This window comes from Monomorium pharaonis, chromosome 6 (assembly GCF_013373865.1).
Source record: "Monomorium pharaonis isolate MP-MQ-018 chromosome 6, ASM1337386v2, whole genome shotgun sequence".
Lineage (NCBI taxonomy): Eukaryota > Metazoa > Arthropoda > Insecta > Hymenoptera > Formicidae > Monomorium > Monomorium pharaonis.
The window spans coordinates 27,237,712-27,256,782 of NC_050472.1; the positions used below are offsets into that span (position 1 = coordinate 27,237,712).

Consider the following 19,071-nt stretch of genomic DNA (forward strand, 5'->3'; position numbering starts at 1 on the left):
TAATTATAATTACATAAATTACAAAAATCTTTTATTATAATAATAACTCTTTCTTGCTCGAATCTTCGCTTAATATCCATTCAAATTATACAAGATGGCGGAATCTTGGCACGCTCTCTTATTGGTCAATAGAAATGCCTGCGCAATAGCACACCTTGTTACTTCCACTATGCCGAAATCTTTCATTTAGTTCACATCGTTCACGTTCCCCAACAAAATTGATGCAAAGATTTTGAGTGTGAAAAATACAAACAATGCAAATGGTCTTTTTGAAAGTGATTGATTGAAATAAACATCTCTGTATTTTCATGTTACATTGTACACCGATTTTTATTTATTTAAACAAATTTTCCTACTTTGTTTCCCTGACCAAATTAAATTCGAGGACTATACCTAAAGTAAAAAGAAGTATTGAAATATTCTATAATTTGGAAATATGGTTTCATCATGTTGTATATGTTCAAGAGAAGATACTCGTTTAGAAACACGATCATTTCACAGGTAAAATTGAAACCTAATATTTAATTATGATAAGAAATAATCTCATGTATTTAATAATTGAGTCATTAAAAATCAAATTAATTATAAACATTTGTATAAATGATTGTGAAGACAAGTCATATACTAATTTATAAATAATGTTACATTATATGTTTTTCAATAACTTAGAACCACTGTCTTAAATTTTTACAAAAAACAATAAAATAAACATTTTTTAATTTTCTAAGTGCACTTCGATAAAAGTTTCAAAAATTACATCTACAGGATACCAGCAAATGAAGAAATGAAAAAGAAATGGTTCCACATAATTGGCCGTACTGTCTCATATAAAGGTGCTAGAGTTTGCAGCGATCATTTCACAGAAGACGATTATACTAACATAAATCCTTATTCAAAAGTCAGAAGATTAAAAAACACTGCAGTTCCTTCTGTAATTTTGCAAAAAAAGTAAGATGAAATAAAACTACTGTATTGAGAATATTTGTAATAATAAACATATAAATTATTTTATTTCCATTACAGAAAAAAAGTAAAAAGACAATCATCATTTCAAAAGATTGCTGTAAATTTATACAATTCTGAAATAATATCTGAAAATGAAGAGGCTGTTACTTTTTGTAAGTCTGACAATTTGGAAATTAACGCGAACAATGATACTACTGAAATCAAAGAAAGGTGAGTATAAAAGTAATTAATATTACATATTTTCCAACATAACAATTTTTACTTTGACAATACTTTCATTTATAGTGAAAATGTGAATAATGAATTAATATTGACTCAAGATGCAAGTGAAAACTTCATTATTTTCTTAAATTCTGAAAAAATAAATGTTGCTTGTATTGATAATCAAGAAGTTGATGCTAATTTTGAAAACAATATGAATAATATAAGTAAAGAAAGGTAAAACAAATGCAAGGGAAAGTTGATCTTTATACTTTACAATTTGTAAATATTATAAATCGACTTTTTTTAGAGAACTTTCATCGCCTAATTTAGCAAATTCCAAGACAAGAAAAGTTTTTCTAAAACTTTCCAAATATAATACAATATGCTTCACAAGAACAGATTTTTCATCGGACAAAAAATGGACAGAATTTTTGAAATGCATCACTTACAGAAGACGTGAAAATAAAATTATACGTCGAAGGAACAAATGCTTGCAGAAAAAAATTTTGATATTTCAAGATATGTTGCAAGATTTGTTGAAAAAAGTTTAATAGCTAGCAATGCTATAAATGTTAAAGTGAGTATTATCATTGTAAATAATTAATTTTTTATTATTGCATTAATATTAATAATTGTAAATAAATTATAAATAATTATAAATAGGAAATCGATATTAAATAAATAAAAATATGAATTGTACATCTTATTTTGAGTAATATTATAAGGTACTTGATTCTAGAGCACAGAGAAGCGAAAATGATGAATCTTGGTTGGTCTTTGCAAATATCATGTAATTGTCGGCAGTTATAATATCTATTTTTATTGTTTATATTTTATCGACAATGATGTTATGTGTGTTATTAATCTCATCTATTAAGAAAAGATATGTTCTTTATTTAATCTATTTAGTCAATGTATTGTGCTTTTATTTTTTGTTTATTTTTCATCTCATGAAAATTGAAATGAAAATTGTCTAAATGATTTAATTTTTAATATTTTCTAAAGCTTTTTATGTAATTAGTGCATAAACCGGTTATGCTTCTTTGAATGCAAAAGGAGTTTATTTGAGTCAAATAAAATTTGCTTATTTTTTTAAAAGCTGTTAAGTAGAGATTTTTTAAATATTTGAATAAAAACTTAAGAATATTTAATTCTATAAATACTACTACTATAAATCTTTAGCAGGAGTCCCCAAAAACCCTTTAGATTTAAATGATTTATATAGGGAGTGATAAACTCCCTATATATAAAAAACTCAATCTTATTGCTATTATTTCAAAAAGTATGTCCACAGATACCAACACATGAAAAAATGAAGAAGAAACAGTTCCTCAATTTTACATTGGCTGTCTCATACAAATGTACAGAAAATTATTGTAATGTAAATGCTCATTCAAAAGTCAGAAGATTAAAGAACACTACAGTTTCTTCTGTGATTGTATAAAAAAATGAGATAAAATTAATTAAGATATGTATCGAGAATTCTTTGCAATAATAAAGATATAAATTATTTTATACATTTTTATTATTTACAGAAAACGTACGAAAAAAATTTTAAAAGTATAGAAAATGTAGAAAATTATATATATATATACTATGATGGATAGAGCGAATAAACAATGCGATACTATGAATAATATTTTAGACTTATGTTGGAAGCACTGTGAATAATATAATATAATTAACAGATTTTTCAAGTTAAAGGACATTAAGATGCATTTCTTATTGCAACGCTTGATATATATATATATATATATATATATATATATATATATATATATATATATATATATATATATACATATATATATACATATACATACATATATATATATATATACACACACACACACACACACACACTGGTGGTTAATATCACGATCAAGAATAGTTGAAAAAAAAATGACCCAATAAAATTTAAATTTTTGGTGATAATAGAAGAAAAATAGAATGTAGTACTACTAATGGTGCTAGTTTTGATTGGCTGCTGCTTTTCTGCTAACAGAATTGTCCTGAAAAATTTAAGGGCCATCTACAATGGAGTGTTTTAGCCGTTATGCCCAATTATGTTCGGTGATTCTTCTCTAAGATCAACTGTGATTGGTTAAATTTCTTACGACCAACGACCAACGACTCATTGTAGACTGGGCATAACAGCACTAAAACTACGGCAATGCTGTCTAGAATAAAAACGACGTAGCAATAACATATATACAAGCCAGCCATCAAAGAAAGGCGACCAAAAACTAATCCCGAATGCCCCAACGATCATCGTAAGCACGCAATGAATTGGCTCAATGTCTGCTGTAGGCTGTAAACAGTAAAGCAATACGAAGTGGAGACATTTTCTACGACTACTGCTACGGCCTACGACTCTCCATTGTAGATAGCCCTTTACATCTCCTGTAGACCCAGCCTAAGAAGAACAATCGACTATGACCTAGGACGGGATTCATAGACCGATCTTAAGCTCAAGCATTGTCTTAAGTCTAGCTTCGAGCCGACTTGAGACTTACTTAACCAATGAAATAACAGCATTGACGTCTCAAGATCGTGCTTAAGCTGGAACTTGAATAAGATTCGACTATAAATTCCGGCCCTAGTTTACACCGAGCACTTGATACGCGTATCAAATAGTAAATAACTAGTGAATGTGTTTAATCATTGGCTGATCAGCTTAAATTCACTACTTGATACGCGTACCAAGTGCTCGGTGTAAACTAGAGCTATTGGTCTGTTCTTTCTAGCTGCACTGTTGCACTGGTGCAATAAGTTAGAATGAGAAAAAATATACTTGTCTTACTTTAACTTATTGCACCGGTGCAACAGTGCAGCTAGAAAGAACAGACCATAAGATTGGTTAATTTCTTATGGCTTATTGCTTATTTTAGAATAATCATTAAGATTATACTTTAGACGACCTTAAATATAAGAATGTACTAAACAAAGTAAAGAGTCACAGGAGACCGGATTTAGTTTCAGAGAGAGTGACAGACATCTTATATATAAAGGAAGTTTTCTAGTAAGGAAAATTGACACAGCAGTAATTTTGTCCTTGTCTCTCACTGAATATCAAACAAAGGGTTACACGACATTTTCCCGAAAACTAGATGAGAAAATGTTGGTACTAACCAAATTCTCTAGGCAATACCGTTAATACTGCTGTGTCAATTTGGTTGGGTTCGGAGAGCACGCTTTTAGGGCCTAAAGGCCCTCACACATGAATTGAAATAACCGTAACAATAAGGTTTCGACCAATCACGTACTTGAATTAGCCGGTTACGGCAGGCCAATGATTAAATACATTCATTAGTTATTTACTATTTGATACGCGGCGTACCAAGTGCTCGGTGTAAACTAGAGCATAGCCACCACCTACGGCAGTCTTGCCGCGGCGTTTCTCCCTCTCCCCCCCGATCACAGGTTTGCGCAGGTTTGCGACGTCGCTCGCCGCGCTAGTTTGACATTTCCGTCACGATCGGAGACTGAGAGTGAGTGTAGGCGCGAGCGGTGCGCGATCGCAGCGTCGGCGACGGCGACGGCGACAGCAACGGCAACGGCAACGGCAACAACGGCATCGACGGCATCGAGTAGTCTCGGTTTATTTCGCTCGTGGCGACTGCGGCCGCTCCAGTGGCAACGTCGGCGATCCCCGCGAGTTTCCTACTCTCACAAGCGACGGTCGTCGCACCATCGGTCTTTCATCTGTATGCCTTGCGTACGCCCCCACCGTCGCCGATTTTCCATGAGTAAGTTATTTATTGATTTCGAAAGAGATACTCTTAACAACTCACACCGTGCCTCGATAACGACGGCGATGACAGCGGCAACTCGAGAAGGGTGTATCTTGATTCACGACGACGCAAAGTCCGCAGTCTGCCACAGTTCGAACGGACGTCATTCGTGCATCGCGACACGTAGTTGCACGTCTTGCGTAAAGACGTTTGCCGATCGAAATCATACGTGAAATCTCTGCGCGCTCCACGGTCTATTTCGAGCCTCAGAAAAACTATTATCCTCCGAGGTCGCGTGTATAAAATGGCAGGTCAGGGAGTACACCATATATTCATACAATCGTGAATATGCACCGAGCGAAACGGGAAACGGGATCGTGGAAACTAGATTAAGTCCCGTTCCCGCGGCGATTCAAACCCAGTTTTAGTCGCTGTAAGAACAAACATAAAAATCAGGGTTTTGTACATTTTAAGATTAGGTCTTATACATTTATTTACTTATTAGGTTGACACGAATCTTTTTTATGTTGACACTATAAGCAATTATTATAAATAGTTAGATACTAATAGAGAAGAAGATAATTGAATCGTAAGATTGTTAATTCATTTAATTTTGGTATTGATAAATAAAGTATAAGTATATAATATAACCAAAAAATGAACAAAATATAACTGTCACTATTTACAAAAATGACATGTATAGCATAATTTGCATAGTTTACATTGTATACAGGTAATGTAGATTATTTAAATTTTACATATAAATCTTAACCTTGGCATAAATCAGAGTATACACTGAAAAAGTTCCACATGTTTTGGATAAAATTTATGCCAGTGGTGAAAATCAGTATTTTCTGAAAAAAATTGACAAAAATTTATCTTTTCTATTAAAAACAATAAAATATAACACCTTTGACACATAAAATTATGATATTGCAAGTTTTCTATATCTCGTGGAAACATTTATGATATGTTAGCATGTAAGGCAATTGTCTTTTATCTTGTTTGTAGATGTTTTGCTTCTGAGAGATCAATCTCTGAGATACAGGTAGTGATAAATTAGAGACTTTTGCAGAGTCAGGATTTAAAGGATGCCAGTGAGTGATAAAATTTTATTTTTACAAACTGATTTATCACATTATTGCTTTTTGTATTGATAAATTTTTTTAATAATGACTAAACTTTTTGTTAATAGCTACAATATATATTTAAAAATTTGTATATTATCTAGATGATTGTATCCAAGTCATTATTTAAGATACGTGAGATTTGAAACAGACAATTATTTCTCATAAAGCGATCTTGTAATCTAGATCTCTATGATACATTTAATTTATATAACTAAAGATGAGCTTTGTTTAATCATAACTGGATGTTTGTACTGATATTTTCCTTTTTTTTCCTTGTGTGATTTTATTATATATATATATATATATGATATTACGTAGTATTTGGGAGAACAAGTTCTTATTGCTATCAGATTATAATTATTTTGAGTAATTTAACCAACAAAAAATTATGATTTTCTGATTTAATATAAATACTGCATTTTTAAATTAACTCTTAATTTAATCTTAATATAATTTTTAATCCAAATTAATTTTTTGTCTAATTTCTAACATGACTAAATTATTTTTTTTAAGTCATTAATTTTATTTTAATTTAGTTAAAAAAACATTAATTTACTGAACTCTGATTATTAAATTTTCTGAGGCCCATTTGTATCAATGTGGCTTAAATTTAAACTTGATTTAATTTACTTTCTACTTTTTGTAGTTCTATGAATCAGAAGAAGATAAAAAATAAGTTTAACTAAGTTTTAAACTACATTACAAATGGCCTTGTATTTTTATGTGCGATTAATTGTGCTATTTATATGTGTTACAGATGTTGATATTGTCTTCCCGCAGCCATTGGTAATGCAAATATCCTTCCTTGATCTGATGTCTGCAAGATGGTCCTCATCGTCCAGTTCCAATTTTAGCTGAGATTAATACAGAAATGTGAGTAGCGACTGGCCATTGCAAATGATAGAGATCATTTGTGCTTTTATATTATATCATAAATAAGTAAGAAATATAGTAACAAGTACATAGGACTCTCAATTTATGTGAAGTGTCCATTTTATTCTTATAAAAAAACTCCTTTATAAAGTTTGAATAAATATCCAGAACTATTATGTTGATTTGAACAACTTGATAAATGTTATGTTGTATGAAATGTATATATAATTTAAAAAATGTAATTTTTATTGTATTTTAGATTAATTTGTATGTAGATAATACAATCTGTAATAAAATATACGAATAAATTTGCATATTGTAGAGCGAAACGAATACGGTCCAGCTTGATGGTAATGCGGGGATGTGGATCTGCTTCGACCCAATAGGAAGCCGAATAGGCTGGGGTACTTCCATCTCGTTCGTCGTACTCCTATATTGGACCTCCATTACCATTGATGCCAGCCTAACGAATGCAGCCGCGTCCAATGTCCCTCGTAATACCGTCACATCGGAGATACCAGCATCGGCACATCACGAGAACGACGAATGCAGGAATGTGACCACTGATAATAGAGAGGGTACATTTAACAATTTATTACTTTACCGTGCGTAATCTAAAGAATTCTTTTGGACTGATGATTTGTTTTAAAGACTTCGATATTTAAACTTCGAAGTAAGGTTGTTACATTTACTAACTTCGAAGTATATCTTTGAAGTATAAATTTTGAAAGAATTCGAAATTCGAAGATAACTTCGAAGTTAAAAAAAATGTTTTAAAGCTTGTATTCTTCAAAGTTTTGAATTCTTTCAAAGTTTCGAATCTTCGAACTTGTTAAAAGTAACAGTTCTAGTTTTTTCGAGCTGCGATTACTTACCATTTATTTGATCGGCAAAATATGTGGCTGTCGTACAGGTACTGGACTGTCAGTGGTCAGCCATGGATCCGGTTATCCTCATTCGCCGATAGTGCCTCCAACCTTCCTGTACGGAGCTCTTACCTGCCAACCCTATCAAGGAATTTATGTGAATCACATCTACTTTCAACTCGCAAATGCCTTCTTCTTATTGTCACACCTTGCACCAAGCGGCATACATGGTGTACTGTATTTAAGGTGCACTCTACTTGTGGGCTGTGCCTTTCTTGCTTTGTGGGGCTGGACAATAGCTTGCTGGCTGGATGCTGCTCTCTGGAATGCTCTCTTTGTTGTCATCAACTTTGTCCACGTATGCACGCTTCTTTACAAGCTCAGGCCTATCAAGTTTACAAGGGAAATCGAAGAGGTAAGCAAAGATCAAGTAGAAGACGATGATTATTTACAAAACTGATAGAAACGAAAACAGATGTAGCATTATTTTATGTAATATATAGCATTAAATTTATCGTAGAGATCTTTCATGTTCCCTTATCTATTCTATTCTTCGAATTATTATTATGTATCTTATGAGGTGTACTAGAAATTCTTGAGAAGTAGTTCAGTTAGATATACAACTTTTTGTAATTCTCTTTCTTTTTGACTGCAACATTTGTACCATACACGATTTCTGATTTATTTTTGCACTGTTATTACAAATATATTATTAAAAATAATATTTACTTAATCCTTATCAAAATTAAGTGATATGTTACAAAATCTATCTATTCTAGTTAGTAGAACCTGCTCTTACATTAACAATTAATAAAGCAATATTAATAATATATTTATAATACAACATAAAGTTTAAAATCCTTAATATATATTTATTTTCACATTTAAAATAAAAATATTGTATACTTGTTTTCTTTCACTTAGGTATACGTTGCAGTGTTCCAGCCATTACGGGTGTCTCGTCATCAGTTCAGAAAAGTGTTAAATTGTATGAAGATCATTCGCCAATTGAAGTATCAAGAGGTTTATGCACAAGAAAAAGTGACTAAAGTCGATTCTCTATCATTGGTTCTGTCGGGAAAGTAAGAATGCATCTTGAGTTTTTCAAATTTATTATTATAAAAGTTCTATTTATTAAAAACGTACTTTTATTCTTACATTTTTATAGACTCGTTGTCTCGCAAAATGGAAGAGCATTGCATATCGTCTTCCCACATCAGTTCCTGGATTCTCCAGAATGGTTTGGTGTTTCGACGGACGAATATTTCCAGGTAACTTATCGGGCATTGATATTATTCTTTATACTAGTAAATTGTGAAGTTCAGGAATTTTTATGAAATTCTTTTATAAAATTTAAATAACACTTTAGTCTTTATCTTTCTAATTCTTTTTTTTTTCAGTTTTTTTTTTCGAATTTTTTAAGTTTTACAATATATCAATATAAATATCTGATATGACACAAATGTTATATTTGCTTAGGTGTCGATAACAGCTATGGAAGAATCGAGGATATTATTGTGGCACAGAGACAAACTAAAATTAAGCATAATTAGCGATCAATTCCTGCAGGCAGTGTTTGATCACATTTTGGGCAGAGATGTAGTTAAAAAATTAATGCAGGTATAATTTATTTCTTTTTTTAAGAATTATAAAAATGTATCGAACGTTTTTTTATACTTATTGTACTATTAAATTACAGAATTATTAAGAAGTTTAATAAAAATGTATGTTGTTCTATGACATTTATTTACAATAGGTGAGCGAAACGATGGCTGCTAGCAGTCATCACCAACAGAACGGACAGATAATTGGTCTGGGTGGTATTGGAGCCTTAGAAAATGACGCTGATACAAAACTTTTTGTTGTAAAAAAGACTGGTGATAGTCAAGGCATCACTGCTCTCATCAGTCGTCAACTTCAAGGTATGTGTTACTTTTTCTGTAATTTTTACTTTTGTTAATATCGGAGATTTAATCGAAAAATGTATACGATAAGATTGTTTTGTTTATTTGAATGTTTATTTGTATATTTTAATGTATTAGGTATTTTATTTTCTTATAAAAGGAAAGAAACTATATCTATATCTTGTATATTCTTTATAATTTTGTGTTAGCAAATCTTTCTTTCTTATAATTAGTAAAATGCACATTTCACGTGTTATTCGGGCATGCGCATGTATGTATCCAGTTTTTCACATTTATAATATTATGTTGTGTTTTTAACACACTTGTAGTAACTATAAATTAATAGTAAATATAATTTTGCTCATTGTTTTTTTCTAGCTTGTAATATTGAAATTTCTGCTAATGTTTTATATAAATAATAGCTACTTACCTAGTGTGCATGCGCACACTTACACATTGTTATTTTATGACATACACTATTAAATTTTTCTTCTAAAGTAATACAGACCTGATAACATCTCGTTATTTTGTCAAGAAGTAATGACTTATATGTGATTTATTTTTATGCACTCTTTTTATGATTTTGCATCAACTTTGATTTTGCTTTGGAAATAGAAGAAAGAATGCCGCTGCTGTATACGAATCAAGAAGTATTGAATAATACCCTTCACCATACGAATCGCCTATGTGTACCACCTTGTACATTTCTCCCACACTCTATGTCGTGCAACGTTCAGACTTCGCTGTAATATCCTTGCCTACCGATCGTGCGACACTCTAGCACAAAAATCGTATGTGATGTATACATGTTATGTTCCTGCAATGGATGCATATATATTAAACAAATGTCGCAGAGAGTAATTCCGTTAATTGTTCTTCCTGGATATTGTACTAAGAGGTGAGTTTTTCTTTGCTCTCGAAAATTTTTATACATGATAAATTCAAATGTAAAGCGACACCTAAGCTAGATATGTTAAGCAAACATGATTTCGAAACATGTTTGATCTTGAGAATGAATAATCGAAATTATGAAAGGAAACAATGTATATTTTAATATTTAGATATTTACATCCTACCTCTTACATTTTTTCATATTTATACATATTCTAAAATAATGTATAAATAATGTTTGAGATTAAATTTTTAATTTAAGTTAATTTTATCTTTATATATATATATATGCAATTTCTAATTAAATTAGTTTTTTCATTTGCAACGTGTAGATATAGATAGAAACACATATAAAGATATATATAACTTATCCAATCCTGCTCTAAAATCTTACCTAAAATTTCGATTAAAATTCCTGAAAAATTTGGGAATTATTTTACAAGATTTAAATAAACTCTGTTTTTAACATTTATATCACTACACTTTCATATAAGTAATAAAATACAATTAAGATAATACACGTGATATTTTTAACATATTTATTATTAAAATTTGTTTATCTGTTTCCTTATACATTACGATTAAAAGTTATTTTAAAAATTACTTTTTACAGCGGCAGGGGACCCAAATGCTTGGAGATTGGGAAGAATCGAAGAGACTGATCACGAAACACCCGTTTAATGGAATGATTGTTAGATCGATGTCATCCTCGACAGTCAATATAACGTAACACCGGTGTTTTTACATAACGCAATTACAGCAAGCTGATATTCATTGTGACTAAATAATGTGCATATTGAAATTGTGCGTAGAGAAGAAATTGAACATTCTCTTGCCAATTGATAATTTTCCCAGTGGCTAGTCAACTGTATGCGATAATAAACTTCAATCGTTTTGTAGCGCATGATGAGTTCCATTCTAGTTTATAAAGAGCAATTAATCGATAAGTTTATGCTTCCAGTGTATTTGTTCGGTATGCTTGATCATTGAATTTATAAGAGTGGCTATTTATAATTTACTCCGATAAAGTATTTCGGTATATTTGGTATGATGGATGAATAATGGAATTAAGACTTTACAAGTATGCAAGTGTAATAAAATGAGGGTGACATACTCACAGCGGCGTAACTTCTGTTAATGCGGGATCTGTGATGTCGTGGTTGGACTTGATAGAAGTCAGGGGGGAGGCCTAAAGGAACTGATTCTTTTCCATACCCGGAAATAGTGCCTTTTTACTTACACTTCCTTTCTTAATGTTTCCATGAAGAAAAATATGTACAATATATTATTATATGCGCCGTATGACTTATATATTTATTCAATCTAGTAGAATTCTCCAAATGTCGCTGTATTACATGTTTGAAAATTCATGTTGTGATATTGTTAAGTAACCGATGTTCACGAGTCGAAGAGGCACAAGAAGTTACGCCATCATATTAGCGTATTGAACGTTACAAAGTATGATATAAAAGATATAAAAGATATTGTTGCGAGATTTATATCGCTACGCCGCTGCTAGAGACGCCGAATCGCGTATATAACTTTCGATACTTAAAGTAAAAAAATTATTACAAATTGCTACAGGATAATATCGTAATTGCAATCATAATCCATAATAATTGATAAATTTAACATTACGTCGATTATTTCATTATTATTTTGTTTACAACAATATATAATAATGATTGTTTTATATAATTGAATAAGCGAAAGTAAATACTTTAAGATATATGTTACGTAAAACAAATCAAGGAAAATTGTCTAAAAATTATCAATGATATACGATCAAGAAAAAAATAAAGATAATCGGGATAACAATAAGGCATCGAATAAAAGTTTCCCTTTTAACAATTAAAATATTTCAGTAATCAATTAAATAAACAGCTTTGGAAATAACTTTATTTAATCTTTGAAAATATTGTGCATTAAAAATTAGAAAACTTTTAAAAACATTATTAAGCCGACATCGATATTAAGCCCACTTAAAGTTGTAATACATACTTTAAGAAGACTTTTTATATGTAAAGTCATAGTTCTGAACAACACACGTACATATTCTATTTCGGATATTACCGACAGTTCATTATACGATGTAACAATTACTCTGTATTACGATATACACACACATACACATGTATACTGCATATCCGTAACGATATTTTGAACTGAAAATATCATTTTATGTAGCGAAGTACCGAAGAATATAGGAATGCCTTTTTTATATGTAATATAAATGTGAAATGCAGGACCATCAGAGTTAGTATTTTTTGCATACGATCCATATATGTAAAAATAGACAAGTTTATTACTTTCTACATGAATGTGAATTATGTGTTATTATGTTGAATCTTTGTTGTTTATCTCTTCTTGTTATGATTATTTTTGTACATGAAATTGTTTTTAGTGCGTAGTTAGGGATAAGCGGAGAATGACTGATGAGAGTTTGAGAGATTAAAAAATGATTGAATACAATAAGAATGCGTATAAAATGGCAGCGTGAATAAAGAAAGTTAGTTTTAAAAGTAAAAATGATTTTATTGCGTTTCTTTGTCCCCTATCTCTGTTGCTCTTTTTATTCAATATTGTACGCATATAAAATACAATATATATATATATATATATATATATATATATATATAAGAATGATCAAAGGATCCAAAATACAACGTAACAATTTTTTCAGTCAAATATTTATTACAGTTATAGGATACGAATAACAAAACACCGAAGAAATACGCGTCATTCATTTCTTAAAATCACATTTTTCCTTGTCCTTATAAATTTTCTCTTAAATCTACTGTCTCTGCAATTTTCCTGTAAGTAAAATGTTACTTTGTTTAAATTCATTATTGTGACAGTATTCTTTCTGTCTGAAATCTAAATTACAGAAGAAACCTTTTTTTTCTTTTAACGCGTGTTTATTTTGCTACACACAATTGAGAAAAATGCAGGTAACTGCAGTACATATATATATATATATATAAAATACGGTCCATATTTATTGACAATTAAAATCTCGCGTGTACTAAAATTTTAATTATATTTCGTTGATGTAACTTTTTTAACTCAAGTTAATTTTATAAGTCATTAGTTTTAACTTAATTTAGTTTAAAAAATATTAACTTAAAATATTAATTTATTCAAGTCTATATATTTAATAAAAAAATAAAGAGATTTTATTAATTTTATTGAAATTATAATAAATTTTTATGAAATTGCAACACAAAAGGCTACGATCGAATGTGTAAACGTTATTAATTTTCGTCACTATGTATATTAACAATATTTTATTAATAATATTTTATTGAAATTGTAATGAATTTTTGATGACATTGATAAAAAATAGATTGATAAAATCATTAATCAAAACGTTCCAAAAATAAACAAAAAGTATATATTGTTAAAATTTTTCCATCAGCTAAATGTTAGCAATTAATATACACATGTATACACATTACATTATTGACATAACAAAAAGATCAGATCAGTGAATTATCAAACATAAATATTTAATTTAATTTAATTTTTAATTATTTTTTCACCTATTATCATTTAATTAGAGTGCAGAAAAATTTATACATGTCGCTATTTCGCGCGTGCGACAGACTTTGCACTAAGAGATACGAACTACCGCCGTCGCGACCGAATTGCGAGAACTTAATCGTCGAGCCTGACAATGTACTGATGCTTCCCGTTTACGGTTTACATCATGATCCGAAATATTTTCCAAATCCGAATAAGTTTGATCCCGAAAGGTTCAACGAGACGAATAAAGATAATATTTTACCATATACTTATCTGCTGTTCGGTCACGGACCTAGGAAATGTATCGGCAATCGATTTGCCCTCATGGAAACGAAAATTCTGATAGCTTATCTTTTACAAAAGTTCACTATAAAAACTATGGAAAAGACTATCGAACCCATCATTTTCACTAAAAAAGAGTTTGCATTGCAACCTGCTGATGGATTTTGGGTCGAGTTGGAGAAGAGAGAAATGTGAAACCTATGATATTATGTTTGGAAAATTATTGCTGCTTTTGGTACTGCAATACACGTATGCACTTTGATAGATGCTTGAAGTGTACAATAGACTTATTTGCGACATATTATATCATTGTTATATAAAACAAATGCTAAAGTCAAATGACCAAGTTTTTATTAATAATTGGAATTAAAAAAATATTAAAGTACAAACATCACTGACTTGTACGTATAAATTCTCGGATCTATTCGGATGTATTAATGGTTTTTAATGATTATTATACATATAACTGTATTATTGTGTATCATTTACGCATTTATAATATTTTCGACTAATATACGTGCAACGCATAGCAGTTATGAAAAAACAGGCAGATAGCTACGAACTGATTTGCACTTTTTCCATCCACTTCGCCGAATGGCATAGCTGAAAAATGATTTTAAGCCACGTGAATGCAACATATTGTTAGAAGATTTATAGTAGAGAACCTATCTGGATTGTTACTATACATAAATGTGTTGTGATAAAATGTAGCAATTGTATCTATATACTTCATTAAAAATCTTTTGATAATTAATAATTACAGTTAAAATTAAGACTAAAATTTTTTTTGTGTGTTCTAAATTTGAATTCGGCTGATGTAAACAAAATTTTTTCAAACACAACTTTCAGCCCAAATAACTATGACAAGCTTTATAGAATTATTATTAGCATTAATCCAATGTACGTACTCGGTTTAAGTTTTGGCCAATCAATTTTATCGATACGTTCATCCACAAACTAACTCTATCCCAGCATAATTCAACAAGAAGCGAATTGGCTCGGCCAATGCGGGCGAGATGGAAATAAGTCAACTTGTAAGAAGGCATATTACTGAAAGAAAAAGCAATTATTATCTTTCTTACTACTATCATAATAATTTCAGCAATATTTCAACAGATGATAACAATTTTAAATATTTAATCTCGAAAACATGTTGCCTGTTGAGACGAGCTGTATAACTTTATTGTCTATTAATATTTTTAACTCTTTACGTACAAAGCTTATATAAAACTAAATTTAAACCAGATTTTGACTTAGCTATAATTAATATTACCTTCAATTAACATCTGAGCGTTCCGAGCTGCTGATGCGACGAATGTGTGCGATTTGCAGCAGCAACGGCGACGACGACGTCGCTTGTTTACATCAGTCATGCTTGCACGGACGACGCCGGGTGCGACGACTGCCGCCGACTGCGACGGCGCAGACGTTGCGTTAGTGTGCATCATGACGGTAGCCAGGTTAACAAACCCAAGGATGGAATTCCGTAGATATTGGTCCTTGAGCAAGATAAAACAAAATTAATGATTCTTGCTAAATTACTATTATTTAATGTTTATTATTTTGCAAACAATCCATATAAATCCTCAAGTGCTACTGTAGATGAACTTTGATACAAGTGCTAATTCAAGTTTAATATATAGCTTTTGTTATTGAAATTTGGATAATTAAAAATAATATTTAATAATATTCCTTTACTTAATTAACGAATACCAGAAATAAACTTGTCAAAATGTTTTAAAAAGGTTAATAAAAGATGATAAATGTTTTTGAAAGAAGATACGGGAGTCGGTAAAGTGGAGAAATGGGAGAGAATTTAGTCCCCGCGTCGCTCGAAATTCCAGAAAAATTCGTCCCAAGTAGCAGGAGCGCACGTTAGGCGAGGAAGTTACTGGGGATCCGGTAACCTCCTTGCTATTGTGCGCTCCTAATAACTCCGAAGCTCCGAAAATCCGTTAAATCTCGATTAAATACGATTAAAAGGGCCCGAAAAATAATCGGAGTTATTAGGAGCGCACAATAGCAAGGAGGTTACCGGATCCCCACAGTAACTTCCTCGCCTAACGTGCGCTCCTGCTACTTGGGACGAATTTTTCCGGAATTTCGAGCGGCGTGGGGACTAAATTCTCTCCCATTTACCACTTTACCGACTCCCGTATATTCTTTTAAAAACATTTATCATTCTTTATTATTTTTGTTAAACATTTTGACAAGTTTATTTTTAATATTAAGTATTAAAAAAGTAAAAGAATATTTTTTAATATTATTTTAAACTATTCTAATTTCAATAACAAAAGCTATACAACACTGGAAATAGCACCCGGATCAAAATTTATCTACAGTAGCACTTGAGGATTTATATGGATTATTTGCATAATAACAAACATTAAATAATAATAGTCATTTAGCAAGAATTATTAATTTAGTTTTATCTTGCTCATTTATTTACATTATTTGTAAAACATTTGTAAGATGAGGGAACACTGTGTGATTTCGAGGTTAACGTGATATTTCATGGCTTGACAGTTTTAATCAGTGGATTTTATTGTGCCTCAAGTAATTCAACGAGAAACCTGACATTTCCGTGTTAAAAGCAAACCGATAAAATATTAAGAGTTTATCTACTTGTGCTGGGATTGTCGTGATACAAAGATGTTGACTATCGCAATAAAACGTGACTTGCTGTTCAAAACATTGGGTAAAACATATTGTAAGTTACATTCTATTTTTTATTAATTAAATTCTAAATTGTAATATCAATAAGGTTGACTCTTGTAGGGAATAAAATTTATTTATTTGAGTTATTGCTAAGACGGGATTTGGTATACATAAATTAACCAAATATATTTTATACCTCGACACTTAAGGACTTGCACCAAACTCGCTAAAAAAGATTTATGCTCATTTTACATATTAGACAAACATCACGCTCTGACTGAGTGTCAATGAAGAATAGAGAAGGGGTGTGTTTGTTTGAAGGTACATAGTATGGCATGTTACTGTGATAGAAGTAAAAAGTCATTATATGAAATATTTGCATTATATGAAACACTCTTAACAGAAAATAAGAATAATTATACTTGCATTAAACTGTACAATAATTACTTGTTTTTTTTTTCTATGAATAGACAATGAAAAAGCAAATGATAGCAAGAGTAGTTTTGACCAAGGTATACATGCGTCCGAAGAAATTATCTACAAGATTGACACGCCTGCCAACAGATATTATCTGTTGTGCTTGGAGCCTAAGTACTGGACTACTTATATCTTTGAATAAGTAAATATTATACAATTTATAGTTCAGATAAAAAAACTCATTCCTTAAATATATTTAAAGATAATACATTTAAATATCTTATTGATTTACTTTTTGTAGAACATACAAAAGAACTGTAATTGGTAATAAAAAGCAAAACACATAATGCACATTACACAAGAACTGCGTAAAGGATGTGTGCCAGGACTCTTTAAATTTCACTTTTTAAATGTTCCTCCACCTATGGCTGAATGCATATATATAAAGTCTTTTTTCTAAACAGGATGTTCATCCCACATTATATGGCAATAAAACCAAAGGAATGGAAAAGATTATAATGACTTCAAGAAGTATGTGTAATTCTTTTTAAAATTACGTCTTGATTAGCATTGAATAATTTGATTAATGTAAAAAATTATATCTCATCTCATTGTTTCAGTTCTTAAAAATAAGTGGACATTTGGCTGTTTCAATTTTGAGAGACGTTACTTTGACGCAAGATTCTTACAATAGTTTTATTAATCGTCAAGAAAAGTTGCATCAAAATATAGGAAGAAGACATAGTCTGGTCTCTATTGGCACTCATGATTTGGATGCAATTAAAGGTCCATTTCTATATGATGCTAGACACCATCAAAAATACAGTTCAAACCATTTAATCGAGATAAGCAGTTTTCACTAAACAAGTTGACTGACTTGATTCGAATAGAAATGGCCCACGCAGGACTTTCTCTTTGGTATGTTTCATGCACGAAAGTTTGAAAAATAAAAAGTTTTGCGCATAAAAACACCATTTTTGATAATTTATTATTTTATCTCGATACAGTGTGTTCTAACTTGCGTTAAATTAACTTACAGTGCTCACGTGAGAATGTAGCGGACAAATTGGGATACGAAATAGAAGATGTGCCGGCAGTTCACATATCCGATCCAAAAACTTTGGAGTTTCAAATAAATCGACCGATACCGCGCGCTCTTATTAAAACCTCGGAAACCAGAGTTCTATTCTTGATTTCGCCTTTTTATTTGAACGATACATGTGTGTAATAGAACGTAAACAGATATCGTCGTGCGGACGTTTAAATAAAAAAAAAAATTTGCAAAGAATACAAGATATTTCTTTATTTATTATACATTTTCTACGTAATATACGTGCAACGCGTAGCAGTTATGAGAAAACAGGCAGATAGCTATACGGATTGATTTGCTCTTTTTCCATCCACTTCAAGTACAGGTACTTTGCCAAATGGCATAGCTGAAAAATGATTTTAAGCCACATGAATGCAACATAATATTGTTAGAATAAGATTTATAGTAGAGAACCTATCTGGATTGTCATTATATATAAGTGTGTTATAGTGATAAAATTTGTAGCAATTGTATATATACATATTCATTAAAAATCTTTTGGTAATTAATAATTCCAGTTAAAATTAAGAC

General features: G+C 30.7%; 3 protein-coding genes and 1 long non-coding RNA gene across 9 annotated transcripts; all 4 read left to right on the forward strand.

Moving 5' to 3' along the window:
- Positions 1 to 149: 149 nt before the first annotated feature.
- On the forward strand, positions 150 to 2,685 carry LOC105838256. 3 transcript variants are annotated; one of them, XM_012683686.3, is made up of 6 exons: positions 150 to 501; positions 766 to 948; positions 1,024 to 1,176; positions 1,252 to 1,404; positions 1,478 to 1,747; positions 2,454 to 2,685. In XM_012683686.3, exons 1-5 carry the CDS (start codon positions 437 to 439, stop codon positions 1,719 to 1,721), a joined length of 798 nt encoding a protein of 265 aa, XP_012539140.1. In that variant the 5' UTR covers positions 150 to 436; the 3' UTR covers positions 1,722 to 1,747; positions 2,454 to 2,685. The 3 variants fall into 3 exon arrangements, with proteins under 3 accessions (XP_012539140.1, XP_012539141.1, XP_028046697.1); XM_012683687.3 differs by having other exon boundaries at positions 2,465 to 2,685; XM_028190896.2 differs by having other exon boundaries at positions 1,478 to 2,685.
- A 1,923-nt stretch (positions 2,686 to 4,608) lies between these two features.
- LOC105840671 (popeye domain-containing protein 3) lies at positions 4,609 to 13,097 on the forward strand. Of its 3 annotated transcripts, XR_001139403.3 has the most exons (11): positions 4,609 to 4,919; positions 5,916 to 6,001; positions 6,792 to 6,907; positions 7,230 to 7,485; positions 7,821 to 8,188; positions 8,698 to 8,855; positions 8,942 to 9,044; positions 9,253 to 9,393; positions 9,530 to 9,695; positions 10,293 to 10,575; positions 11,182 to 13,097. XR_001139403.3 is itself a non-coding variant. In XM_012687676.3 (9 exons), the coding sequence occupies exons 3-9, from the start codon at positions 7,269 to 7,271 to the stop codon at positions 11,247 to 11,249; spliced, it is 1,221 nt and encodes a 406-aa protein (XP_012543130.1). In that variant the 5' UTR covers positions 4,611 to 4,919; positions 6,792 to 6,907; positions 7,230 to 7,268; the 3' UTR covers positions 11,250 to 13,097. The 3 variants fall into 3 exon arrangements, 1 of the variants encoding a protein (XP_012543130.1); XR_001139402.3 differs by lacking the exon at positions 5,916 to 6,001; XM_012687676.3 differs by lacking the exons at positions 5,916 to 6,001; positions 10,293 to 10,575 and having other exon boundaries at positions 4,611 to 4,919.
- A 103-nt stretch (positions 13,098 to 13,200) lies between these two features.
- On the forward strand, positions 13,201 to 14,977 carry LOC105830098 (cytochrome P450 9e2). Its single transcript, XM_012669265.3, has one exon. It carries the CDS (start codon positions 14,148 to 14,150, stop codon positions 14,568 to 14,570), a length of 423 nt encoding a protein of 140 aa, XP_012524719.1. The 5' UTR covers positions 13,201 to 14,147; the 3' UTR covers positions 14,571 to 14,977.
- A 1,854-nt stretch (positions 14,978 to 16,831) lies between these two features.
- LOC118646079 lies at positions 16,832 to 19,049 on the forward strand. Of its 2 annotated transcripts, XR_004963697.1 has the most exons (6): positions 16,832 to 17,085; positions 17,293 to 17,354; positions 17,504 to 17,652; positions 17,752 to 17,981; positions 18,071 to 18,368; positions 18,490 to 19,049. It is a non-coding gene; the product is annotated as an uncharacterized LOC118646079 (long non-coding RNA). The 2 variants fall into 2 exon arrangements; XR_004963696.1 differs by lacking the exon at positions 17,293 to 17,354 and having other exon boundaries at positions 16,833 to 17,085.
- Positions 19,050 to 19,071: the final 22 nt, after the last annotated feature.